This window comes from Sebastes umbrosus, chromosome 23, assembly GCF_015220745.1.
Source record: "Sebastes umbrosus isolate fSebUmb1 chromosome 23, fSebUmb1.pri, whole genome shotgun sequence".
NCBI lineage: Eukaryota > Metazoa > Chordata > Actinopteri > Perciformes > Sebastidae > Sebastes > Sebastes umbrosus.
In genome coordinates this window covers 5,403,521-5,427,669 of record NC_051291.1, presented here as the reverse complement: position 1 = coordinate 5,427,669, position 24,149 = coordinate 5,403,521, and the positions used below count along the sequence as shown (strand labels likewise).

General features: G+C 42.0%; 3 protein-coding genes across 5 annotated transcripts; 1 reads left to right on the top strand and 2 right to left on the bottom strand.

The window, feature by feature from the left end:
* Positions 1-355: 355 nt before the first annotated feature.
* Positions 356-3,676, top strand: apex1 (APEX nuclease (multifunctional DNA repair enzyme) 1). The gene is made up of 5 exons (XM_037760178.1): positions 356-499; positions 1,702-1,833; positions 1,935-2,098; positions 2,191-2,383; positions 2,663-3,676. The coding sequence occupies exons 2-5, from the start codon at positions 1,773-1,775 to the stop codon at positions 3,175-3,177; spliced, it is 933 nt and encodes a 310-aa protein (XP_037616106.1). The 5' UTR covers positions 356-499; positions 1,702-1,772; the 3' UTR covers positions 3,178-3,676.
* A 1,185-nt stretch (positions 3,677-4,861) lies between these two features.
* LOC119483185 (zinc finger protein 599-like) lies at positions 4,862-11,855 on the bottom strand. 2 transcript variants are annotated; one of them, XM_037761295.1, is made up of 9 exons: positions 11,565-11,855; positions 9,534-9,742; positions 9,305-9,397; positions 9,111-9,206; positions 8,706-8,816; positions 8,251-8,374; positions 7,035-8,160; positions 6,593-6,645; positions 4,862-6,415 (listed from the first exon to the last, which is right to left on the bottom strand). In XM_037761295.1, the coding sequence occupies exons 1-9, from the start codon at positions 11,584-11,586 to the stop codon at positions 5,148-5,150; spliced, it is 3,102 nt and encodes a 1,033-aa protein (XP_037617223.1). In that variant the 5' UTR covers positions 11,587-11,855; the 3' UTR covers positions 4,862-5,147. The 2 variants fall into 2 exon arrangements, with proteins under 2 accessions (XP_037617223.1, XP_037617222.1); XM_037761294.1 differs by having other exon boundaries at positions 9,299-9,397; positions 11,565-11,854.
* A 4,041-nt stretch (positions 11,856-15,896) lies between these two features.
* LOC119482421 (NXPE family member 3-like) lies at positions 15,897-20,332 on the bottom strand. Of its 2 annotated transcripts, XM_037759893.1 has the most exons (6): positions 19,990-20,332; positions 19,106-19,537; positions 17,911-18,203; positions 17,171-17,241; positions 16,637-16,846; positions 15,897-16,553 (listed from the first exon to the last, which is right to left on the bottom strand). In XM_037759893.1, exons 1-6 carry the CDS (start codon positions 20,089-20,091, stop codon positions 16,000-16,002), a joined length of 1,662 nt encoding a protein of 553 aa, XP_037615821.1. In that variant the 5' UTR covers positions 20,092-20,332; the 3' UTR covers positions 15,897-15,999. The 2 variants fall into 2 exon arrangements, with proteins under 2 accessions (XP_037615821.1, XP_037615822.1); XM_037759894.1 differs by lacking the exon at positions 16,637-16,846.
* Positions 20,333-24,149: the final 3,817 nt, after the last annotated feature.

The window sequence follows — 24,149 nt, the reverse complement described above, 5'->3', positions numbered from 1 at the left end:
ACTTTATTTTGTAATATTACAACTTTTTTTCTCGTTAAGTTACATTTCGTAGTAGTACATTTGCACTTTGGCCCTCACTGCATTAGACTTATATACTATATACTTAGACTATAAACTGCGTTACCTTCATCACAATGATCAAATGTTTTGCAGCTCCACACAGATTTTTATTTTTATTTTTTGCCTAAAATGGTTCTTTTGACAGTAAAGGTTGCTGACCTCTGATCTAGCTAAATAATGTTTTACCTCAGTAGTATGTCAGGATAATATAATATGCATCATAGCAGCTACATGTGTATTGCCATTTTTTAAATAAATAAATAAATAAATAAATGAAAATGTGTAGTTTTTTAGTTATTTTTGATCAGGCATACTTTAAGGCAGCTAAGCAGATCAAGCATGTGGTGCTGTTCTTTGTGAGTGTGTTTGGAGGAAGTGAGTGAAGACTGCTGCTGTGAAGAAGAACCACTTGTCTTTGCATCCGGTTGTGAACGTGCAAGTAAGATTATTTGCATCTCCTTTTCCTGCAACGTGGTTGAAATTAAAAACACCAGCATTGTTTAACCTTATTTGCATTTTGTAGATGAATCATATTATAAGATGCATATGAAGCTATTGAAGCCAGCTAGCTCTCCATACATCCTCAGTGCTGCAGGCCTGTCTGGTCTGGGCTCTTTGTCACAGAGGAGAAGCTAGTGTTAGCATAGCTTGGCACGAAAACCTGTTGTGTAACCTGCTGTTATTGTTTTTTTTCACATGCATGCTGTTAATTTTGCATCCAGCTTGGATCACAAATGCATTCTTGTTTTGAATATTTAGCATGCTTGGTTTATATGCACATCCACAGCAACGACTTGCATCAAAATAAATCTGTCAGAGAATGTATTTAAGTCTTTAAAAACGTACTTAAGCTTTGTAAAACAAATGCATATGTCATTTTGTAACATGAAAATATTCATAACATATTTCTTACATGAAGAGAGGCATCTAAACATCAGATAGACCGATACTGGTGCTGATATGCATCTACATGAGTGTTGATGGTACACATTGTACACATTATCAGATTTGCCTATTTGAAGATACTCAAGCTTGAATAAAGTAATTGGACACACAACTGCAGAGACTTTCCACCAGTTCCACAATCAGTCATGTTAGAATAAAAACTGACCGATATATCGGCCGATATTGGCTTATTGCTGAGAAGTATTATTGCATATATTGGCTGATAAATTAGGGATGCACCGATATCGGGTGATACTGACTCAAATAGCTGGATTTGACTTCCCGTTTAAGTTTTGACCAATTTGTTGCTGCATTAAAACTGTAATTCCTGTTAATTTTGAAGATTTTTACCAAGTTGCTGGTGTACGATTTATTATTTTAATAATAAATAATTAAATTAATTTAAATCTGTGTATTTATTTGTTGTTACATTTTGTTTTACAAAGTTAGTAAAGCAATGTTTAAGTCAAGTCTGATGTTGGGTTACGCATAAAAGAATGATCCCAGTCACTTCCAAAAAAAAAAATGCTCATCACAAATTCCCAGAACCAAATTGCTTGTTTTGTTTTGCAAAAAAACAATTAAGCTTTAATTGGCCATTGCTGGCCTTCATGGCACATTTGAGAAGCACTGTAAAACTCTTGCATATTGTTGTAGCATCTGACACTTAAATTGCTCTTCTGTTTTTTTCCCCAGCGGCGCGTGTGCTGTTGTGTGTGCGTGTTGTGTGTCTGCGAAGTGTGTTTGCAGTTAGAGCGAATTCCAGTATGAAGAGAGGCAAGGCGGCAGAGGATGCGGCTGGAGATGGGGAGAATGACACCGGCAACGGTACTGCAGCGGGCACGAATACATACATACATACCGTTCTCTCTACATACATTTTCCTAACGTGATCTATCATGACCCTGTATGTTTCTTTCACCTCACAGCTTCTGCAAAGAAAACAAAGAAGACTAAGGAACCAGAGGCCCCGATATTGTACGATGATCCTCCCGACAAAATGACCAGCAAAGATGGACGTGACGCCAACATGAAGATCACCTCCTGGAACGTGGACGGCCTGAGGGCCTGGGTGAAAAAGAAGGGCCTGGATGTGAGTTTGCAGTGAACAAAAGCAACACAAATGATTTGCCAATTAAGTTTTGAGACTGGTTTTAACGGTAAACGCTCGTGTTCTTCCCCCAGTGGGTGCGTGAGGAGGCTCCAGATGTTTTGTGCCTGCAGGAGACAAAGTGTGCAGAGAAATCCCTCCCCGCTGACATCACCTCAATGCCTGAGTACCCTCACAAGTACTGGGCCAATTCAAAGGAAAAGGAGGGTTACAGTGGTGTGGCCATGCTCTGCAAGACTGAACCCATCAAAGTTACCTATGGCATTGGTGAGTGGTGTCTTCTAATGAAACATTTAACACTGGACCTGTATAGCAGACCTCAATCATTGGTCTATATATATATTCCACAGAGGTGTACAAAACATTCACTTTGTACACACCAACATTTTTAAAATGATGAATTCACAATGATAATTTTTTCACGAAAACTTTTATTCTGCATTTTTCTAAAAGCTCTGTGGATGTTTTATTTTTTTTAAATATTCGTCCACATAAAAATGCTCTCAATACAGCCTTTAGCTGAACCTCCTCTTCCAATCCCCCCAGGTAAAGAAGAGCATGACAAGGAGGGCCGCGTCATCACTGCCGAGTTCGCCAACTTCTTCCTGGTGACCACCTACGTGCCAAACTCCGGCCGAGGCCTCGTGCGCCTCGATTACCGCAAAACCTGGGACGTGGACTTCCGGGCGTACCTCAGCGAGCTGGACATGCAGAAGCCCCTGGTGCTGTGCGGCGACCTCAACGTCGCGCACCAGGAGGTCGACCTGAAGAACCCCAAGGGGAACAAGAAAAACGCCGGCTTCACCGCGGAGGAGCGCGAGGGCTTCAGCCAGCTGCTGGAGTCCGGCTTCACCGACAGCTTCCGCGAGCTCTACCCGGAGCAGACCAACGCCTACACCTTCTGGACCTACATGATGAACGCCCGCGGGAAGAACGTGGGCTGGAGGCTCGACTACTTCGTGGTGTCATCCAGCCTGCTGCCGGGCCTGTGCGACAGCAAGATCCGCAACAAGGCTTTGGGAAGCGACCACTGCCCCATCACTCTGCACCTAGCTGTGTAGGTCACTGTCTGAGCAGGGCGTTACATAGCCCTCACTGTTTTCTTAGTACTTCCAACTATTTCAGTAGGATCAGCAGTGGCTTAGTTGTCTTTTAACTTTTTCAGTTTCTCAACTTTCATAAAATTACCCCACAGCACAATTCATAATGTCTTTTCATACAATTGAAGTTTGTCAGTAAATCCCAGTGATGTTCACCTCTTCCCTCTCAGCTATTCTTTAACACTAAAATACCCAAAAGATGTCTAAGCTCAACAATGCCCTGTGACTGGCTGTGGAACGGCGTCACAGTGTGGCTCCTGTCTGTACTACTGCTGACCTGAGACCAGCCTCAATGCCACAGAGCCTGCAGTATGTGTTACTGTCTGAAATTAAACTACTGCTGTTAAAAAAAAAAACTTGTTCTAGCACAAAATAATGTTTTAAGCCTCTTTTCCAAAGCAGTGTTACATTTTTTTTTCTGTCGTAAAACATGCCCAAAATAAAGACTGGATTTATGTACCTTCTGCTGTTCATTATTTGAAGTCACATCACAATGCATCTGATCTGACAAACACATTTCCTCTGCTGAGTGTGCTTTAATCGCAACACAACCTGGAAGTCAAATGCATTCAGTATAATGGAAAACATGTACTTATTCTTGCTGAAACAATGTTCTATACTAGATCCAGTTCACTGCAATTGCATAGGAGATAAATCACAATCCACCTACAGTTGTTTTTGTCCCATTCTAAACTAATCTATAATTTCATACCATTTCCAAAATCTCCAGATCAATAAGTTAAAGGGATAGTTTGGGTGTTTTGAAGTGTGGCCGCATGAGGTACTTATCCACAGTCGGTGTGTTACCAACAGTAGATGACGGTCGGCACGGCCCCAGTTTGGAGAATCAGACAGGAGTTACCGCATAGAAGCAATGTACTGCTGTGGACAGAGGCATCTGCAAGACGTATTTAACCACCAAAAAGAATCAATATCAGGTTAAGTGTACGCTGAATTTAGAATATTTTTCACCGGTTTACCTTGCCGTCAGACAACTATACAGTCTATGTTTCCAACAGGAAACTGAAGCCGTTATCTGTGCTCTCACCAAAGCCGCCAGACTCCGTTGAAAAAAAACTGTAATTTTATCTCGCAGGACACGAGAGTTGCTGGTCTACTGCTGCCTCGATTGGTTAGTTTGTTTGTGTTATTGTGTGACTTTGGTTAGTTCAAATTCACCCAAGTCACACAATAGCACAAACAAACTAACTGATCAAGGCAGCGTGTTTTGCGAGGTAAAATTACATGTTTTTTTTCAATTGAGTCTGGTGGCTTTGGCGAGGGCACATAGATGCAACAGGTTCAGTTCAGTTTTATTGCAATTAATCGCATAATTGTCCATAGATAATCCCACATTTTTTTATCTGTTCAAAACGTACCTTAAGGGAGATTTGTCAAGTATTTAATACTCTTATCAACATGGGAGTGGGCAAATATGCTGCTTTATGCAAATGTGTGTATATATTTAGTATTGTAAATCAATTAACAACACAAAACAATGACAAATATTGTCCAGAAACTCCTCACAGGTACTTCATTTAGCATAAAAAATATGCTCAAATCATAACATGGCAAACCCCCACATTCTGTGAGGTAAAATTACATGTTTTTTCAATGAAGTCTGGTGGCTTTGGCAAGAGCATAAATAGATAATACGGCTCCAGTTCCCCATCAGAAGGGGCTCTCTAATGGCGAGGTAAAGTGGTGAACATTTTCTAAATATAACGTACACTTAAACTGATATTGATTTTTTTTAGGTGAGCCTTTTTAGGTGGTTAAATACATGTTGCTGCTGCCCCGGTACTCCTGTCTGTTTCTCCAAACTGGGGGCGTGCCGACCGTTATCTACTGTAGGTAATAAACTGACTATGAATAAGTACCTCATACAACCCCGCTTCAAAACACCCAAACCATCCCTTTTAAAGTCTTGACTATTTCAACTTCATGATATGTGTCCGTTGATGCATTTTGAGATTATACGACTGCCTGAATCCCTTCCCACATTCTACACAGAGGTAGGGTTTTTCCCCTGAATGTGTTCGCTGGTGTCTCTTCAGGCGATTGGCACTAAGGAAGCTCTTGTCGCAGTCGGTGCAGGAGTACGGCCGGACTCCGGTGTGGTAGCGCAGGTGGATGGTCAGGTAGCAAGACTGGGTGAATTTCTTGCCGCAGTGCGGGCACTGGAAGGGCTTGTGGCCCGTGTGGAAACGCTCGTGCTTCAACAGCTCGGCGTGGGAAAAGAAGCCTTTCCCGCAGTCGGAGCAGAGGAACGGCCTCTCGCCCGAGTGAGTCAGCTCGTGTCTGATCAGAGTTGCCTTGTAGACGAAACTCTTGTCGCACTGCGAGCAGCTGAAAACGTTCTCCCTGGTGTGGCAGCGCTCGTGCTTCTTCATGTTACGCTCCCTCTTGAAGCTCTTGCCGCAGAAGGAACACATGAAGGGCATCTCCTCTGAGTGGATCTTCATGTGGCTCAGCAAACCCCCCTTGTAGAGGAACCCCTTGCCGCACTGCGTGCACGTGTGCGGCCGCTCCTTTTGATGGATGCGCTGATGTGCGGTGAGAGCGGCCCGGTAGGCGAAGCTCTTTCCGCAGTTGCAGGTGTGCGCTCGTTCTTCTTGGTGAGTCTGGAGGTGCCTGTTGAGGTAGCTGATGCAGCTGAAGACCAGGTCACAGCGAGGGCATTTGTAAGAATGCTCCAACTTGTCAGCGTCCTCGCCGTGGGTCTTCAGGTGTCTCACCAGCGCGGACTTCCAGGCGAACGCCCGGCCGCACTCCGAACACAGGTACTCGCCGTTCTCCATGTGAGTGCTCTTGTGCTCCCTCTGAGCCACCAGGGACTTGAAGAACTCGCCGCAGATCAGGCACTCGTACTTGCGCCCGGACTTGTGCGTCTGCTTGTGCCTCTCCAGCGACTGCTTGAAGGAGAACCGCCGTCCGCACTGAGAACACAGGAAGGGCTGCTCGCCCGTGTGGATGCGCTGGTGGGCTTTCAGTAAGGATTGGAACTTGAAGCACTTCTCACAGTCTGGACAACTAAAACGTCCCTCTTCATCTGCGAGGGGCTGAAAGGACAGCTCGTCGTCCTCGGTCTCAACAGAGTGGACCTTGTCAATGTGCTGCTGGACCTGTGCTTCTTCTGAGTGGTGGAAGGAGCACTTGGGACAGGAGAAAGCAGCGGATGAGCCATCTGGGACAGAAACTTATGGAAAACAAAAAAACACATTAGGGACTGGAGAAAGAAATTAACATTATGCTAAGAAATGGTAAAATGATGTGCTTGCATTTTGGACTTTTATGTTTGTAAGGATATTCAGTAACCCCTGCAAATTACAGGTTGGAAATTAACCCACAACTGTATATCTAAAAGTGAACTCACTCTCATCACCGTCCTTCGCTGAGACCACGGGCGACCCGTAAGAGTGCTCTGCACTGTTGAAGAGAAAGGAGAAATAAACATGAGGGGCTTGATCTGCCTGATGTCCCTCCACAGCCACCGTATATTCAAATAAACACAATATATTACATTATATATTTCTATCAAAGAATATGTATTGCTAAGAAGTGAAAGTCAATTGTGTGTTCCATTGCAACATCAGACATCTCTTTATACATCCATGGCTATGGACTCATTGGTGTTTTCAGTCCTAAATGAAAGCGCTGGCGCAGCGCCATGTAGCGGCTGTCGTCAAAAATAGCCCCAGAGTTTCGCCTCTTTGCTTCTATACTCTTTGTATCTTTGTGCTGAACCTGCCATAAAACCAAAAAGACAGAAACAGAAATCACTTGTGAGAAAAAGGATTGAGGAGAGATGCTTTTACCAATTGAAAGGCAGAGGCTTCAGCTCTGGAGGGTCGGCCTTGGGGATCTCCTTCCTTCTTTTCGTGGCCATGCGCTTCTGCAAATTTATCACCTGGATCTTCATGGTCGGTTTGCGTTTGCGCCCACTTGTGCGGACCTTCACCAGGGAAATTACTTCACCGTCGAGTTCAGGGGCCGTGCCTTCGGGCTCAGAGTTGGGAGGCTCACTGCTCTGAGCCTCTGCGTTCTCTGGATCATCATCATCATCATCATTATCATCTTCTGCCTGCACCTGGCAGTCGGGTTCAGGAGCCTCGCTGACATCACCTATAACAACCTCCTGCCCGTCCTTAGTGCTCTCTGTAGGCTTGTTTGGATTGTGATCATCATCAGTGTGAGTCTTTAGGTGCCTTGCGAGTGCCAGCTCCCAGTTAAATGTCTTGTCGCACTGACGACACGTGTAAACACCGTCCTCCATGTGTGTTTGCTTGTGCTCTGTGCGGGCTGACAGCGAGTGGAAGGTCTCCCGACAGATGACGCAGTTGTACTTGCGTCCAGTTTTGTGCGTGTGTCTGTGCCTGTCAAGGGACTGCCTGAAGGAAAAGCAGCGGCCGCAGTCGTTGCACCGGTGGGGGCGCTCGCCGGTGTGGATGACCCTGTGGGCGATTAGCGAAGAGGCAAACTTAAATTTCTTCTCGCAGTCGGGGCAGTCGTGAGGTCCCACGGAGATTTTTTGCTGGGAGGACGCCAAGTCGTCCTTGTTAACTTCTGTTTGACTGTTCGGCGAAACAGGTTTTTCTTGTGTTGCTTCTTCACCTGCTTCGCCCACTTCTTCTTCTTCTTCTATGGTTGTCTCCTCAGGAAGCACTACTAGCGAATCTTCAGCCACTGCGTCTGTTCCTTCAAAGCAGTTTTCTCCCATTACCATTTCGATGTCGGTGCTCGCATCTAATTCGACCTCTGCGTAATCCGTCACTGCGATTATTTCAACCGCTACGTCGTCCACGAATGATACCGCGTGCGTGTCATCGCCGAGGCCTTGCAGCGGATCCGATTGGCTGGGTTGTTCTGTAGGTTTTGCCGCTCCGCTGGGGGGAGCAGCAGAGAGGGAGGACAGGATGCTGTCGCCCATGCTCGACGGTGGAACTGCACAGAAAAGGACAAGAGTGATGCAAAAGTTATTGTCATTAGCTGCTAAGTCAAATACAATAGATGCGGTTATGGGAATTGACTTACCGTGCTGCTCTAAATGCCCGAGGTGTTTGTGATGCTGGAGCAAACTTTTCAGGTCTGTAGGCTCAGAGACTGAATGCACACAATCCTCCAACACGGAGCATTCACCTCCAAGCCAAGAAACAGTCTGTGAGAAAGGCATGAAAACACAAAGAACACCACATGCAATATAGTCAAATATTTCAACTTCATAAATAGGATACCAAGACATTAAATTTGTAGATTAAACACCTGTAAGACATGTCAAAGAGTATAGAAGCAAAGAGGTGACACTCTGGTGCTTTTTTGACAATGGCCGCTAGATGGCGACAGACATGAATGTATAAAGAGATGTGTGTAAACCAGAAGATCATTTTCTTTGAGGTAATCAGTATTAGTATAGCAGTAGCTATAGAATCAGTATGGTAGTTTAAGTTGTTCTTTGATTGTTAACTTTTTATCAAAATGACACCTCTCACCTGCTCGAGGTCAGGAACTGGCAACAGCTGAGCCAGCCGACAGAGGAACTCTGAAAACAGCATCTGCAAATCGCTGTCGTACTGAGGTCCATACTCAGCGGGGAAGACCTCCTTAGAAAGACAAAAAGAGACAATTTTACTGCATCGCCTCTACAAAACCAAAGTCAGGTATCTCTGCTATTTTTGCAGCTACTTAAAAATACCAATGTTGTCTTTTTTTTTATATTCTGCATGATTTTCTTTCCATTTCAAACGTGTTTCCAAGCAATTAATACCACCGGCCAGATTCCACAACCAACTGTGCAACTGACAGAACCCAGCTTCGTATAAATTATAATCTAATAACAGTAAGTAACATTTACAGCTGAATTTGGCTCCACAGAAGTGTAAGTGATACCGCCTCACCAAGAAAAAGTCTCGCCTCTCCTCGGGATCTTTGAGCAGAGTCTGGATCAACTCAAGAAAGTTGCTCACTACTTCCTCCTCTTGGGATTCTTTCATCTGCAATAAAGGCATAACAATGACACAAGTTCACTACTGGATAGCTTCCTAAGTGGTGTGTGAACCGATATCAACTAATCTCGACTCTAGACACTTACCAGGGTGGGGTGGCGCGGTTTAATCCGGTCCAAATGAGACAAGATGAAATCAGGTTCCACAGGCTGTTCACTTCGGCACAACTCCAGAATATACTGATGAGGAGAAAAACATAAACATTGCAACAAAATACTTCACAATACATTCACACATCATTAGCTGTATCTATAATTGCGTCCATCTTAAAAAAACATTAGACATTAGCATAGAAAGTCCTCCAGTGGTACCCACCCTGGCTCTTAATCCCAGGTTAAGTTGCGTCCTGTGCTTGTACATCAGCAGCTCTGGGACCGCATCCATCACCAAAGAGACAAACTCTGCCACTTTCCAGTAGTTCGCGACGTCTTGTTTCTTCACAACCTGCCACATGGAAGCTGCCATCAGCTGGAAAGGTGGGACCAGGAGGCGCAGCGACGCCAGAGGAACATGTGAGGGCTCACCTGAAGAATATAAAAAATAACTTAGACTGAAAGTGAATGCAGCTGAGCTATCTGTCCCATTTATCCTCATTCAACTAATCAAATTGGACTGTATGGTGGTGAGGAGTCAGACTGGGGCTGTTATTCAGAAGTAATTCTGGGATTAATTTGGTGAAATAATTGGTTTTAATTACACAATCAAGCGATGTATAATGACTCACAACAGTGAGACCTGACAGTAACCGACATTACTGTATTTCAGAGGCTGTAGCAGTTTCAGTTTTAGCGCTAGAGTGAAGTTACAGATATCATATGAAACTAGAAAACCTGAGGAATCCACTGGTACCATGTCATGCTAGCTTGTCGGGAAGGAGGCTTAATAATGCTACGAAATTTGGGAGGAAAAACTGTCAAGGCCATTTTCAAAGGGGTCCCTTGACCTCTGACCTCAAGATATGTGAATGTAAATGGGTTCTATGGGTACCCACGAGTCTCCCCTTTACAGACATGCCAACTTTATGATAATCACATGCAGTTTTTTGAATGCAATATAAATGTGTTATTTTCGCCGATACTAAAATGGTGTATTTGAATATTTCTGCATACTGGGGTCCACAAACAGTCTTGGAATTACATAAATTGACTGTAAAGCTGAGACTCTTATGGATCCAATGAGCTCAACTGTATTCATGTGTGATGATGTTAGTCCCGAGAGTAGCCATTTCATTGTAGTGAGACCATTTTTTAAACATTTGACCTCACTGTATAAAATGACCTGTGGTGACCTCTAGGATAATCACAGCCTCATGAAACTTTGCAGCCACAAACTAGAGACCCAGAGCATTCAGAGGATGGATGGCTTTCCTAGATAGATTGACAATAAGGGGGTTTCTGAGCAGTTTCCAGAACAGGAGTGCTCGTCATCCAATCATCATATTGCAGAAATCTCCAAATGTCAAAGTTTTTGATACCAAAAACAGCATGTCTTTTTCTATGGTGTTCCTCAAGGTCTTGGTGTCTTAATGTGGTATTTTGGAGGGATCATTGGTCTTTTTTTTTTTTTTTATGAATTCTCGAGTACAAAAAAAGTGTTAAATTTTGCACCAAATCTGTGTAACTTATAAGACATAATAGATAAGGGGAATGGACATCATATACTTCTATCATAATGTTCTAATCTCTGTACAGGACAGAGGGTGTCGTATCTTGTACAGATTGTAAAGCCCCCTGAGGCAAATTTGTGATTTGTGATTTTGGGCTATACAAATAAAATTGACTTGACTCTTACACACTTTTACAAGTTATTTTAATTAAATCATGTTTATTTCTGATTTATGACTAGAACAACTTGACACAGCTGCATCTCAAATGAATCTTCAGGTTCTCAGCTTTCAGATGATGTACACCACTTCTATGTGACATCTACTGCTGACCTGCTATCTCCCTCTAAAGACCCCCTGTAACCCCCTAAAAAAGACTAAAACAGGTTTTTCGCTAACTGTTGCAGGAACAACGATGTGTCTTGAATGCAACGTTGAACACTGAGTGCACGTTCAAAAACAACAACGTTGCACAAACACAGCTAGCTAGCTCTACTTTTGCACAGTTTTTACACACTGAACACTAATTCTTACAAGATATTATGAATGCAAAATGATTATTGATGCATAATAAAACACATTACTATCAGAAAGATGAGTCAACATGCTAGTTTACTAAGCTAACCTGGCTAAGAGGAGCTAAAAGCACTGCTAAAAGTCAACGTTAGCTGAACTATCAACAACTACAACTTTACACAAGAGTTTATACTTTTAATATCTCTCTGATTACAAACAAAACAAACCTTTGGAGACACTTGAGTCCATCTTTTCGCACTGGTGTTGCAAACCTGAGTAGCTGTTGTTGTTAGCTGTTGTTATCCAGCCACAGTTTACTAGTATTAGTAGTAACTGTAAGATAAAGATGGGACTGAAGGTAGATATAACACTGAACCTACTAACTTCTCTACTAAATAAGAGAGGCACTCTTATTAAAAGTATAATGCTAAATGTTGAAAACAAGCAGTTTCATGTTGGTGGAGTTGATTTGTTGTCAGAGAGCTCTTCTTCTTCTTCTCCATGTTTTTATTTTGCAGTAGGTCACGTGTCTTTGTTGTTGTTACTGCCACCTGCTGGAGAGTCTCCTCAAATGTGTGAAACAAAAATATGACAACATACATTTTAATTCATTTTCTATTTCTAAAAACAAAAAAATAAAATCACTAGAAGACAGAAACGAAATAACGCCCCGTTTTTTTTTTTTTTCATATTCTGCGACCTGAGGCACAGCGCCGTCCTCGTATGCGCTCTTATTTTGTAAATGGCAACTTCCGGTCGCAGAATATGAAAAACGGGGCGTTTTTTCATAATCTGTCTTCTAGTGATTTTATTTTTTGTTTTTAGAAATAGAAAATGAAAATAAACCCGTTTTTTAAATTTAGTTCATCACTTTTTGACCCAGATAAAGAAAAAACGTCTTTATTTCAATAATACTTTTTGTATTTTAAAGGGACTATTTGTAACTTTCAGAAATGCTTCTTACAGTTTTTCTCGATTGTTTACACACATTTTCTGAAAGCATGCCTCATACTCTCAGAACTCTACACACAAATCAAAAAACACACACACAATGGGCAAAACCCCTCAATTCTCCTGCAAAATGAAACTTTACATTCAAAACAATGTTATTTCTTCTCAAAATGGTATTTTGTTTTCAAATGACACACACAAACCATCATATGAATAGACATTTATAAGAACCAGTTGAACACTGATGTGCTCAATGTAAAACACTATGATGAATGGAAAACACTTCTTCTCCATTCATCATAATGACTTAGGCCTTTTTTTTGTTCAGTGTTACACTTACTACAGACAGTACATACATAAGTGTGTTGTAAAATATTTTAGAATATTGTTTTTATACTCAGAACACACAAATACACGGTAATAAATATATTTTATTTTCCCCACAAAAACAATGTACACAGTGTACATCCCAACCAACACAAAGTTGCACATACAGTGGTCTACATACAAAACAACAGAGGAATTTACTGTATACAGTTACAGTAAAAAAAAACGAAAAAAAAACTATGCTGCATCCTCTCTTCTGTTTCGGTCTGGCCACAGCACCTCATCCACATCACAAGCAATGTTTGCCCTTTTATGCTAAAGCTCTGATTGCTAATTGTAACACTGTGTGACAGGTGTTTGCCCATGTGATGAGTCAGTGTGCATAGTAGGGCAATTGACTTTAGAATTTTGAATGACAGTGTGTTCCTTGTGAAAACGAGATTTTCTTCATGAAAATTGTGCCAAATGCAGAGAATTGTGTGTAGTGTTTTGAAAAAAGTGTGTTTTAGAACTGCAATTTGAGTGTAAAGCAGGAATTGTGCTTGTAGTTTAGCAGAATTGGTTCAGGGGGTTGGTGCATGAGTTACATGTTGTGGTCATTGTGTGTCAAGTACCAGTATTTGTGTGTAAACAATTGAGAAAAACTGTAACAGCGACACCTGTGGCCGTGAAATCAACGAAAGTCAGCGTCGGGCTCGCACTTGCTCGCTCTAAATATACCTGAACGAGCATCGCTCAAAACAGTGAGGCGACACAAGTCAGCTAAAACCACAATATCACTCTATATTTCAGCTGCTTGGCAGTAATGTTAGCTGACCAGACGAAGGTCTCTCCATGAACATGATTTAGATCTGATCCTAGTGTTGGCTTTTCCTGCCTAAGTGCAGGCTGAGGCAGCGAGGCTCTGCAGCATGTCTCCAGGAGACACCGGCACCCGGTCGGTAACGAGAAGACAACGTAACTCTCTGCAGAGTCCCGTCACTTCACAAGACACAGAAAACCTCTGTTGGTCTGGAGGAGCTGCAGCATTTATTTCTGCACAAACGTCCCCTGTGCATTCACTAGATATTCTCAGAGCTAAACTAACTCTTCTGCAGTGTGTAGTGAACGCGCGTTCACGTCTAGAGGTGGAGCGAGCTGAGCTGTCTGAGTGAAGGCGAGCAGGCAGAGGAGGAGGGTACAGCGGCTACACGCGAACGCGCATATGTCAGCGCGCATGTGTGACGACCCGCTACATTTATGCGCATACAAAGTTACAAATAGTCCCTTTAAAGGTCCCATATTATGCTCATTTTCAGATTCATACTTGTATTTTGTGTTTCTACTAGAACATGTTTACATGTTGTAATGTTCAAAAAAAACTTTATTTTCCTCATACTGTCTTCCTGAATATGCCTGTATTTACCCTCTGTCTTGAAACGCTCCGTTTTAGCGCATTTTGACGGAATTGCAACAAAATTGCGTTGCTAGGCGACAGCTTGGGTCCATGTTTACTTCCTGTCAGCTGATGACATTCACATACACTGCAACAAGGAAATAAACTGGGACACATTTAGAATGTTTACATGTAGAATTATGTCAAGGGTCTAAATATTGTATATTTGTGACATCACAAATGTGCAGAAATCCTGACGTCTTGTTTCAAATGCAGAGTTTCTGAATACAGGCTCTGTGTATTTCCCTGTTGATTCAGTGTTTTGATACTTTTACAGTATTTATATAGGACTTAAGCCTGCTTTATAATAAAAAAAACATGTAAATCTCACGTTTTTATAATATGGGACCTTTAAAACGAAAATCAAATAACCACAAACTTTTTGTTTTTTAATATCAATTTGTAAAAGGAAAATCGAATGACCAAAAGATACACTGACCCCGTCACCTTCATTAATCCTCTGGGACCCACAATAGACCCTTTTTTTTAGGGGGTTACAGGGGGTCTTTAGGGGGAGATAGCAGGTCAGCAGTAGATGTCACATAGAAGTGGTGTACATCATCTAAAAGCTGGGAACATGAAGATTAATTTGAGATGCAGCGCAGCACAAGTTGTTCTAGTCATATATCAGAAATAAACATGAATTAATTAAAATAACTTGTAAAAGAGTCAAGTCAATTTTATTTGTATAGCCCAAAATTACAAATCACAAATTTGCCTCAGGGGGCTTTACAATCTGTACAAGATACGACACCCTCTGTCCTTTACAGAGCTTAGAACATTATGATAGAAGTATATGATTTCCATTCACCTTATCTATTATGTCTTATAAGTTACACAGATTTGGTGCTAAATTTAACCATTTTTTAGCACTCAAAAAAAAAAAAAAGATCAATAACCCCTCCAAAATACCACATTAAGACACCAAGACCTTGAGGAACACCATAGAAAAAGCCATGCTGTGATTTGGGATCAAAAACTTTTGACATTTGGAGATTTCTGCACCCTTATTGTCAATCTACCTAGAAAAGCCATCCATCCTCTGAATGCTCTAGGTCTCTAGTTTGTGACTGTAAAGTTTCATGAGGCTGTGATTATCCTAGAAGTCACCACAGATCATTTTATACAGTGAGGTCAAGTTTCAAAAAATGATCTCACTACAATGAAATGGCTACTATGGTAGGGTGACCATATTTTCAAACCCCCAAACTGGGACACTTAAGTGTACTGCACGTTCAGGCATGCGCTAATATGCACGCACCATCGGTGTTTTCATCAGGATGGCTTACTTGGCACACCTGTGGCGTATTTCAGCACGGAGTGGAATCAGAAAGAAGGTATTATTATAAGGGGGTGCATTAGAGGCTGTGAGAATCATGACTTATCACATTCACTACTTCACCCCCTTTAATCACAGAGCTATCCACCTCATGACGCAATGACAGTTTGGGAGTCCTGTAGAGAGTTTCCCTCAGAGGAAACGTATTGTTGTCTGGCCTTACGTACATTATTTTTCAACTTGTTACGTCTCAGGCTATTATAATTATAATTGTGGAGCTCAGACAACATTTTGGCCAGGATGGAGACACCGTCCGGGTGAAAGACGGATCACCGTATACTATGGGGACTAACATCATCACACATGAATACAATTGGACTCATTGGATCCACTAGAAACCCCATAATATGTTTCATAGACTGTCTTATTATGGACAGGGCTTCTGTATGGAAGTTTCATGGCAATGATACCTTTTTCGGAATCTGCTTACTGGGATTGTTGTGCTCACTCAACAATCCCTGATTAAAAATCGATTAGAAAAAATGTAGTCAGTCTAGTCAGTGCATGGGTTGCCTGAATGAAAAAAACAGGACTTGATAGAAACACAGAGGTAACAAGTAAACTCAGCATGTGCTTTAATCCCCACTCCCCCTCCCAAACAAACACACATCTAGCCACCCTTTTGAGGGCACATGTAGGACAAGAGAACATTAACCATATTCTTAATAATAGGAGGTGCTGGGTGGAGGTCGTGCGGCAGGTGGTGGGCCAGGGTCATCTCCCAGGCATCGATCAGATGAACATTCAGTCCTTTGAACACGGCTCTGAGCACCTTGTTACACTGCCACGAGTGCCAGTCGCTGTTGGTTAGAGAGATAGTAAGCGACAGAGCTTTGGGGTTCCCGGTTCGGATGACGACCAGCGTGCCTGGAGCCCTGTCCAGCAGCCGCACCACCGCCCTGCGGATGCTCTGCAGCCTCCGGATGTAGATCTCCATCGGGAAAGTGCCGAAGTGAGCCCAGATGCCAAAAACGACGACAGTGTTGGTGCCTCCAATTAAGCCATCTATTTCATTGGCAATGTACCGAAGCTGGCTGGCTGAGACGACGACAATACGGATAGGAGGGCCGTGGAAGCGGGACGTCAACAAGATGTTGTTTGCATAGTCCAAGGACATGTAAGGTCCAGCTTTCTCTGGGCTGTGCAGGTCAAACTCCTTCAGATCTAAAAGTATTACAGAGGGAACAGAATGAGCTTCAGTGGGAACAAAATCAAACTCTTCCCAGAAATCCCCGTGGATCAGTTACCTGGTAGAGCTGCGTTGAGGAATTCAAACAGCTGCCTGACGGTGGAGTCTCCATACATGTGGACCACCTTTCCTTTCAGACACTGAATCATGGCAGCAGTGTTGAATTGGAACTGTTGAACTGTGGTGCCACCTAGTGCTCGCCACACATCCTGGTAGTAAAAACCAGAAGGACCAGATGTCACACTGCTGCTCTGCACCTTTGGTTGAGCTGAGAGGAAGTTGAAGGATAAGGGTGGGTTATCCCATAAAAAGACCAAAACTAAGATATAAAGTGACTGTATGAACATCTTATGGACTATTCTTAGTCCTGAAAGACCAGATACACGGCTAACAGCTGGTGCCACGTTCATGAACTTTTAGCCTAGTGCTCCATGCTACCAGCGCTCTTCTCAAACTGGGCTGAATACATGTCTCTGCAGGAGAATGCCAGAAGAAATTAGTATGTTTTTTTTCAGCCTGTTTCACTTTCGTTGTCTGTAGCACATTCAGTTTTGAATTATTATCGTAGGCAGTAAGAAGAATCATGCTTTACCTTCCTTTTGTGGCAACACAGTGACACTGGCAGGTCCTGAAGACCGCATGTAGACTTTCAAGTTAACACCGCTGAAGAAAAGCACACACAATAAAATATCTCTTACAACATAAAGATAAGCAAGGAGGACAAACATTTGGAATCATTCAATGAAGTTAAAAACTAGAAAGATCGAACACTAAAATGGAAAACAATTGCTTGAAAGTTCATTCAACATTACACAAATCTTGACCTCTAAAAATCCATTTTTGTGAGTTAAAGCTGCACTAATTCATATTTTCACACATCAGACCGGTAATACGTCATCCAGACCACGCCCCCTTTTGGGGGAAAACAATCCCGTGTCCCTCATAGACAGTAAAACAAACCGGTAATAGTAATGTGTAATGTCCTAAAAAAGATATAATAGAGGAGCTTTATGGCTCCAAAAGTTAGCTACTGTTATGTTCCGTTTGTTGTGTCTATTTATGTCTATGTTAAGCGTCCTTGGGTTTCTTGAAAGGCGCTATATAAATTATTATTAATTAATTTACAATAAAAAATAAACAAATCACAGCAAATACTATCCAATGTCCTTAATGAAAGTCAACTGGTATGATTCAGACTGATTAGTTTGATCTGTATTATCTTTAAACATCTTTTTTTCAATCTTAATTGCCTGCAGTTACAAACTTCTGAAACTTCCCTCCCAATTATTTGAGGTCACACAAAATGCCAGTCCTGTCTCTCTGCTCCCTCACCTTTGAAAGAGCTTCTTCTCCTCGGCCTTGATGTTTTCTTTGTATGATCCCATGGCGTGGTTGACCCTGGCATCACAGCTCAGGCTCTTTGGCTTGTAGCAGAACCAAGGCTCGCCTGTACGGACGTCAGTGTAGTTGCACAGAGGCTGGGTTGGATGTAGGCAGACGTTACAGATGGAAGTTTCAGAGACTGAGCCTGAGCGGAAGAGGCTGTTGAAGTAAATCCTGTCGGGCTGTTCGCTGTTCAGCCTGTTCAGCACTGGGATAACCTCAACGGGGTGAACCAGCGTCACCTGATTGGATAGAGAACCAGAGTTTTCACAAAGCCTTTCCAAAACCAAAAACAAAAGAGGTAAAGTGCAACAAATGAATGTATTAAAGTGGTAGTAGGCAGAATATTTTTGGCATCATTGGGCAAAGATTCCATAACAACCTTTCAGCAAATTGTAATTCAATTGTATTCCGAGAGAAAACTAGACTTCTGCACCTCCTCATGGCTCTGTTTTCAGGCTTTAGAAATTCTAGCCCGTGACGGGAGACATTGGCCAATCACGGGTCATTTCACATTTCACAAACTCTGATCAAACGGTCAAACTAGGCAGCACTGATCAAATATGAATCAATATTCTGTTACTGTAATGCCTATTTCTCATGTAAAATGTTTTCAGAAACATCTTGTAGTGTACTGTTTAGCTGTAAAATGAGAAATTTTACTCCGGCTGGTGGGTGGTATTTTCCTCAATTGATCTCAACATGGTGGCCGGGTCACAAACTTTCATTAATAGTGGCTAGCAAACTGGGGAAACTCTCGCGAGTTTGTTAAGGTTAGGCATTGACCTCGAATGGCTAAAGTTAGGCATTGACCTCGAATGGGTAAAGTTAGACATTGATTTTTATTAGTTAAGGTTAGACATTGATGTTGAATAGTTAAGGTTAGGATAGGTCATCGGCAACAAGTCTCGCAAGAGTTTTTGCAAGTTTTTGCAAGTTTTTGCAGTTCTCAGATCAGATTTCTCAGTTTGCGGGTTCCTTTCTAGACATGACTGTTATCATTACAAACGGCATGTGCCGTGCGAGAAGTGAAAGTTAACAGGTATAGCAACAGTTTCTAAGGGGGGCGGGGCTTCGCGAACAATCAGAAGATTACAAACACCTACAGTACAATCACATTTAACATGATAGTTTTTAGCATTACCTCAACCTGCGCGCCTCCATCCCAGAGTAAAGAGAATACAGCAGAGTAACTCCCATTGAGATGATCCACCACTTGCCCAACCACACCTGCACCAATCTTCCGGTTGTGCAGCCTGGCGAGTAAGAAGTCCCCCCCAGACTTCCTGGGACGGCCCTTGAAGTCAGACATCTGTATCATAACCTCCAGCTGATCCCCTACGTGCCACTGTCCTCCTCCCCTCGCTGGGAGAATGGTGAAGTTGCTGTGAGCTGGATCGCTGGTCTGCTCCAAAGAAACAAGTGGAGTTTCAGGCCAAGCAATAGAGTCTAGTAGGAAGCGCTCCTCCAGAGCCTCCTCACGGGACAAAGGCTGGAAGGTGCAGAAGCTGCGATGCTTGTCAGGGTCAGTGAAAACTCTTGGGACGATGCTGATGGAGTTCACTTTATGTGGAAACTGGAGAAAGAGATGGTGACAAACATGCATCAGACAAACGCACTGAAAGCAAATTAACCAAATAAAGCAAAAGGGGCCAAGAAGGAAGATTTTTCCCATCCCAAAGCTCAAATTAACTTTGGGGGGGTTGATAAGAACTGTTGATCTGTTAGCTGCAGGAATTTCTACCTTTCTCAACTTCCCCTGTGGCCCTTACTCAATTGCACAAAATCAAATGGTCAAGGTTTTCAAAGTGTTGTTCACTGCTCTCTAGCTAGAGGAGCTGCTGCTGTCACCAGGTCAAGGTGCAGCATTGAGAGGGTAAATACCATTGAACTGCATTTATTTGCAATGAAAGAACATTACTGTTGCTGAGCCACATTGCATTTGAAAATATCCTGAAACCTGACTAATATTAAACATTTCCAACAGGGTCCACCCTTCAAGCAGACCCTCTAATACCAAGTTCTCACCTCCAGAACATCCATGTTACGTAGCACATAGATCAAGACAAAGACAGCCAGAAAGAGGAAGATGACTCCGTACTCCTTTCTTATACAAGCTCTGGCCTTCATGATAGTCTTTATCTATGGCTGCAGCAGGCTGTGACCACTTCCTCTTGTACTGGATTAAAGAAGAGAATTATTAAAAAATAAAAACAAAAAACATAGGGGTTACTTCTAAAAACTTGAAATTCCCTCTGTCACGCACCCTTTGCCATGTCATGTAAAGAAGTAAATTCAAATACATTTGGATTGTGCTGTCTTTGACAACCTGACACCACACGCTGCAAAGTCACCCTAACAACAAGTTGCACAAATATCTGTTTTCATTTTCATTACAGAAGCAGAGAAGGGATTTCCAGCACAATGTCACCTACTTCCAAGGTGCATGGAGATGGGAGTCTAAAGAAGTAAAACTCCAGCAACTCCAGTAGTATGCAGATCACCTGTATTGTTAGACCAACATGTTTCAGCTTGTGGCCTTCATCAGGGTCATCATACAATACACAAACCAATTTGAAAATATAAAAGACTACCAATCATATACATCCATTCATATATCAGCTAATGGGGCACACATAGATGGACTGGATAGATGGTCATGTGGCTTTCGGCCAATTACATTCCCAAACTGGCAGAGAGGTAAGGGGAGTGCCCAATAAAAGACATGGGTGATATCATATTTGGTCCTCATGCACTAGAGAGGTGCATTAAGAGACAGCACTCAGACTTGTGCAGAAGAGGTCTTAACCCAGTGGGCCTATTTAGTGTGGTATCCTTTGAAAACAAACAAAAAAACTATAAAAGCTAAGATTATGATTAAAAAATAAATGTTTAGATAATATTTAGGTTAGGGCTGTCAATCAATAAAAATATTTAATTGCGATTAATCGCATGAATGTCCATAGTTAATCACGATTAATCACATTTCTTCATCTGTTCAAAATGTACCTTAAAGGGAGATTTTTAGTCAAGTATTTAATACTCTTATCAACATGGGAGTTTGCAAATATGCTGCTTTATGCAAATGTATGTATATATTTATTATTGGAAATCAATTAACAACACAAAACAATGACAGATATTGTCCAGAAACCCTCACAGGTACTGCATTTAGCATAAAAAACACACACCAGTTGATTCCTTAGGTTTTCTAGTTTGATACCTGTATCGTCACTCTAGCTTTAAAACTGAGCCCACTCATACTCATAAAACACTGCTATATAACAAAAATAAAACAAGTCACTACTACAATCTGTCAACACCATTACCACCCAGCTTATCTATGTCACCGCCAAAATGAAAAGTATGAAGGAAACAATTCTGGACTTACAAAGACGCAGTATGAAGTAGTTTTCTAGTTTCACTTTCCATAAATGGACAGTTGTACCCGTGATAAGGATATAACCGCCTTGCTCTTCTAGATACCCCCCTCATATCTCTCTCTCTCTCTCTCTCTCTCTCTCTCTCTCTCGTACACCGCTACACACACACAAACACTCCTATGTAAACATTAAGGTTTAGACCATAACAACCCTTTCAATATGTCATCAGAACCTGGAATATCCGTGGAATTGGTACACAGCCAAAACAAATAAAAGTTCTGAATCATCTGGCCAAACTACAAGCAGATATATATATTTAATACAAGAAACACATCTCTCAGATTCAGACTACAATCAATTTAAATCATCACAATTCATTCACTTATTCTCAGCTCACTACAACACAAAACAACGAGGGGTATGTATCTTAATAAACAAAAAAAGTCTCATTTGTCCATAACACCACCATCACAGATCCTGAAGGACGTTTGATCGTCATAAACATATCAATCAACAATAGCCCAGTCAAAATCTGTAATGTTTATGGCCCAAATACAGATGACTCATCCTTTTTTCACAATTTCTTTTCAACCAATTCAATTATATCTAATCTATCTAATATTTCAGAATCAAAGATCCACTCCGTCGTTATTAGCGACCATACCCCCGTAACATTTACATGGAACAGAGTCCGTCTACATAAACCAGCCATCAGATGGCGCTTTAATACATCTCTCCTCAAAGACCCTCAGTTTGACAGTCTCATTAAAAAAAAGAGTGGGGATCCCTCCTAGAAATAAATGATTCCCCAAAGTCATCACCAACACTTCTATGGGAAACAGGAAAGGCAGTTTTAAGAGGCATAATCATTTCATTCAAAAAAAGAAAGAAATTTAATGCAAGCAACCCTACAGACAGCGTCAGCGTTAGGGGCGGGCCATGGGGGTCCAGGCACGTCCAAAAAGGTCACTGTGCCCCCTTAGCTGAATTCTCTCCTGACAAAAAACTAAACTGAAATAACAGCTAAGCTATTAGTAAAATTAAGTCATTCAGTTTGGTAATGGAAGAACTTAACACTGCAATGCAAAATAAAGCGCAAAACAGTGATAGTTTTGCATTTAGGAAACAACTAGGACATGTACTTGGGCTTGATTACATTGCTTTCTATTGGAGTGTCCTAACTGGCTGCGAGCAACACGGTGCTGCACAGCAACACGGCGCTGCACAGCAACACGGCGCTGCACAGCAACACGGCGCTGCACAGCAACACGGCGCTGCACAGCAACACGGCGCTGCACAGCAACACGGCGCTGCACAGCGCGACGTGACGTTTTGTCTGAACTTCTATCGGATACACGGTTCCTATTTTTTCCTGTCACTCATATTGAGAGGAACGGCTGATTAGTTTAGATAAAATGAGCCGAGAAAACCAGGTCAGTTGTCCTAGATGTAAATGAAAATATTAACTTGATTACTGACACTTTCAGCACAGGCATTGACGCTCACAGTTATATGTAATAAAGTTTACTAGTGAAACTTTATTATGAGCTACCTGTCAAAAAATATAACGGCCACCTCACTAATGGTTCAAATAAAACACGAACACACAGCGCAAAGAGACAACTATGGAAACTCTGGGAAATATGAACCGTCACTACAATATTTCAGTAAGAAGCCTCGTTTTGATCCGCTCCGTTTGCGTGTTTGTTTGTTTTTTTGTTTTTTTCAATCTAGCTCAATAGAAAAAAAATGAGAGAAAGTAGACCTACAAACCTGGTGCATTAAAGCACAATTAGGACCAAGAGAGTAAAAAGCATCCTGTGCTCCTCTCACATCTTACTTTTTCTACCTGTTTGGATTATTCTGTTCAGTATTGTGGAATAAAACAATGGACTAATGTTACACTACAGCGGGCTGAGCAGGGACAACAACTGGTGAGTGAAACATCCACATTTAGTCTTTATTAACTTAAATTATAGTTATTAAGAAATCATTCAGACTGTTAGATTAATGTGTTGGGTAACCCCCTGTTTACTTTATCTCAGCACCTACGTGTGTGCACATTTTGACCTTGGCACTAGCAAGACGCAGGGCGTGCCTGAGGAGTTATCTGTAGCCTCCAGTACCTCCTCATTTCAAAACAGAAATCAAAATAAGGTGGCAGCTGGCTGGAGAAGATCACTAGATAATGTGGTGGCAGTTTCTGTTAAAACAAGACACAAACCAACGTAACAACTTGTCTTTCAGTGAATTTAATAAAAAGGCATACATTAATAACTAAAGCATCTGCAGATGAACTCACGAGCACAGACACCTGTTGTGGACTGGATTTAACATATTCAGTGGACAGAGAGCGTCAGATGCTACGCGATGCAGCGCGATAGTCGGACGCTCGTATCCAGTTAGGATACGGTGTTAGTTTATAACTTGTTTTTGTGGACATAACAGCATGTGTATGCGTGCGTGCATGCGCGCCTGATCGCATAAGTGGCAGTATGTATACACCTCTCTGTCAGTTTATTTCTTTCATAAAACATCATAATACACTTAATAAAGGCTATATGAGGTGAAAAAAAATGCCCCCCCTGTCAAAGCTGATTGCCCGTCCGCCCCTAACACTCTGGCGCCGACCCTGCCTACAGAGGAAACCCAGAATGAATTAAGAAAGTATAAATTTCAAATAAATTAAATTACAAATAAGAAAACACAATTCCTGATCGACAGACTTCGACAAGAAAATTTCCACCGTAGCAATACATGTGGTAAATACTTGGCAAATCAAATTAAACGAAATAAAAAAAACAA

Bases quoted from the DNA above. Each gene is read 5' to 3' on its own strand.
- LOC119482421 (XM_037759893.1), bottom strand. From the start codon at position 20,091: ATGAAGGCCAGAGCTTGTATAAGAAAGGAGTACGGAGTCATCTTCCTC. The intron at 19,538-19,989 runs GTGAGAACTTGG...CTCTTTCTCCAG, and splicing joins GTAACATGGATGTTCTGGAG to TTTCCACATAAAGTGAACTC. The intron at 16,847-17,170 runs GTAAAGCATGAT...ACTTCCTCTCAG, and splicing joins TGTGTTGCCACAAAAGGAAG to CTCAACCAAAGGTGCAGAGC.
- LOC119483185 (XM_037761294.1), bottom strand. From the start codon at position 11,586: ATGGACTCAAGTGTCTCCAAAG. The intron at 6,646-7,034 runs GTAAAAGCATCT...TCTCTTCAACAG, and splicing joins AAGCCTCTGCCTTTCAATTG to TGCAGAGCACTCTTACGGGT. The intron at 6,416-6,592 runs GTGAGTTCACTT...GTTTTCCATAAG, and splicing joins AGCGAAGGACGGTGATGAGA to TTTCTGTCCCAGATGGCTCA.
- apex1 (XM_037760178.1), top strand. From the start codon at position 1,773: ATGAAGAGAGGCAAGGCGGCAGAGGATGCGGCTGGAGATGGGGAGAAT. The intron at 1,834-1,934 runs GTACTGCAGCGG...TTCACCTCACAG, and splicing joins GGAGAATGACACCGGCAACG to CTTCTGCAAAGAAAACAAAG. The intron at 2,384-2,662 runs GTGAGTGGTGTC...CAATCCCCCCAG, and splicing joins CAAAGTTACCTATGGCATTG to GTAAAGAAGAGCATGACAAG.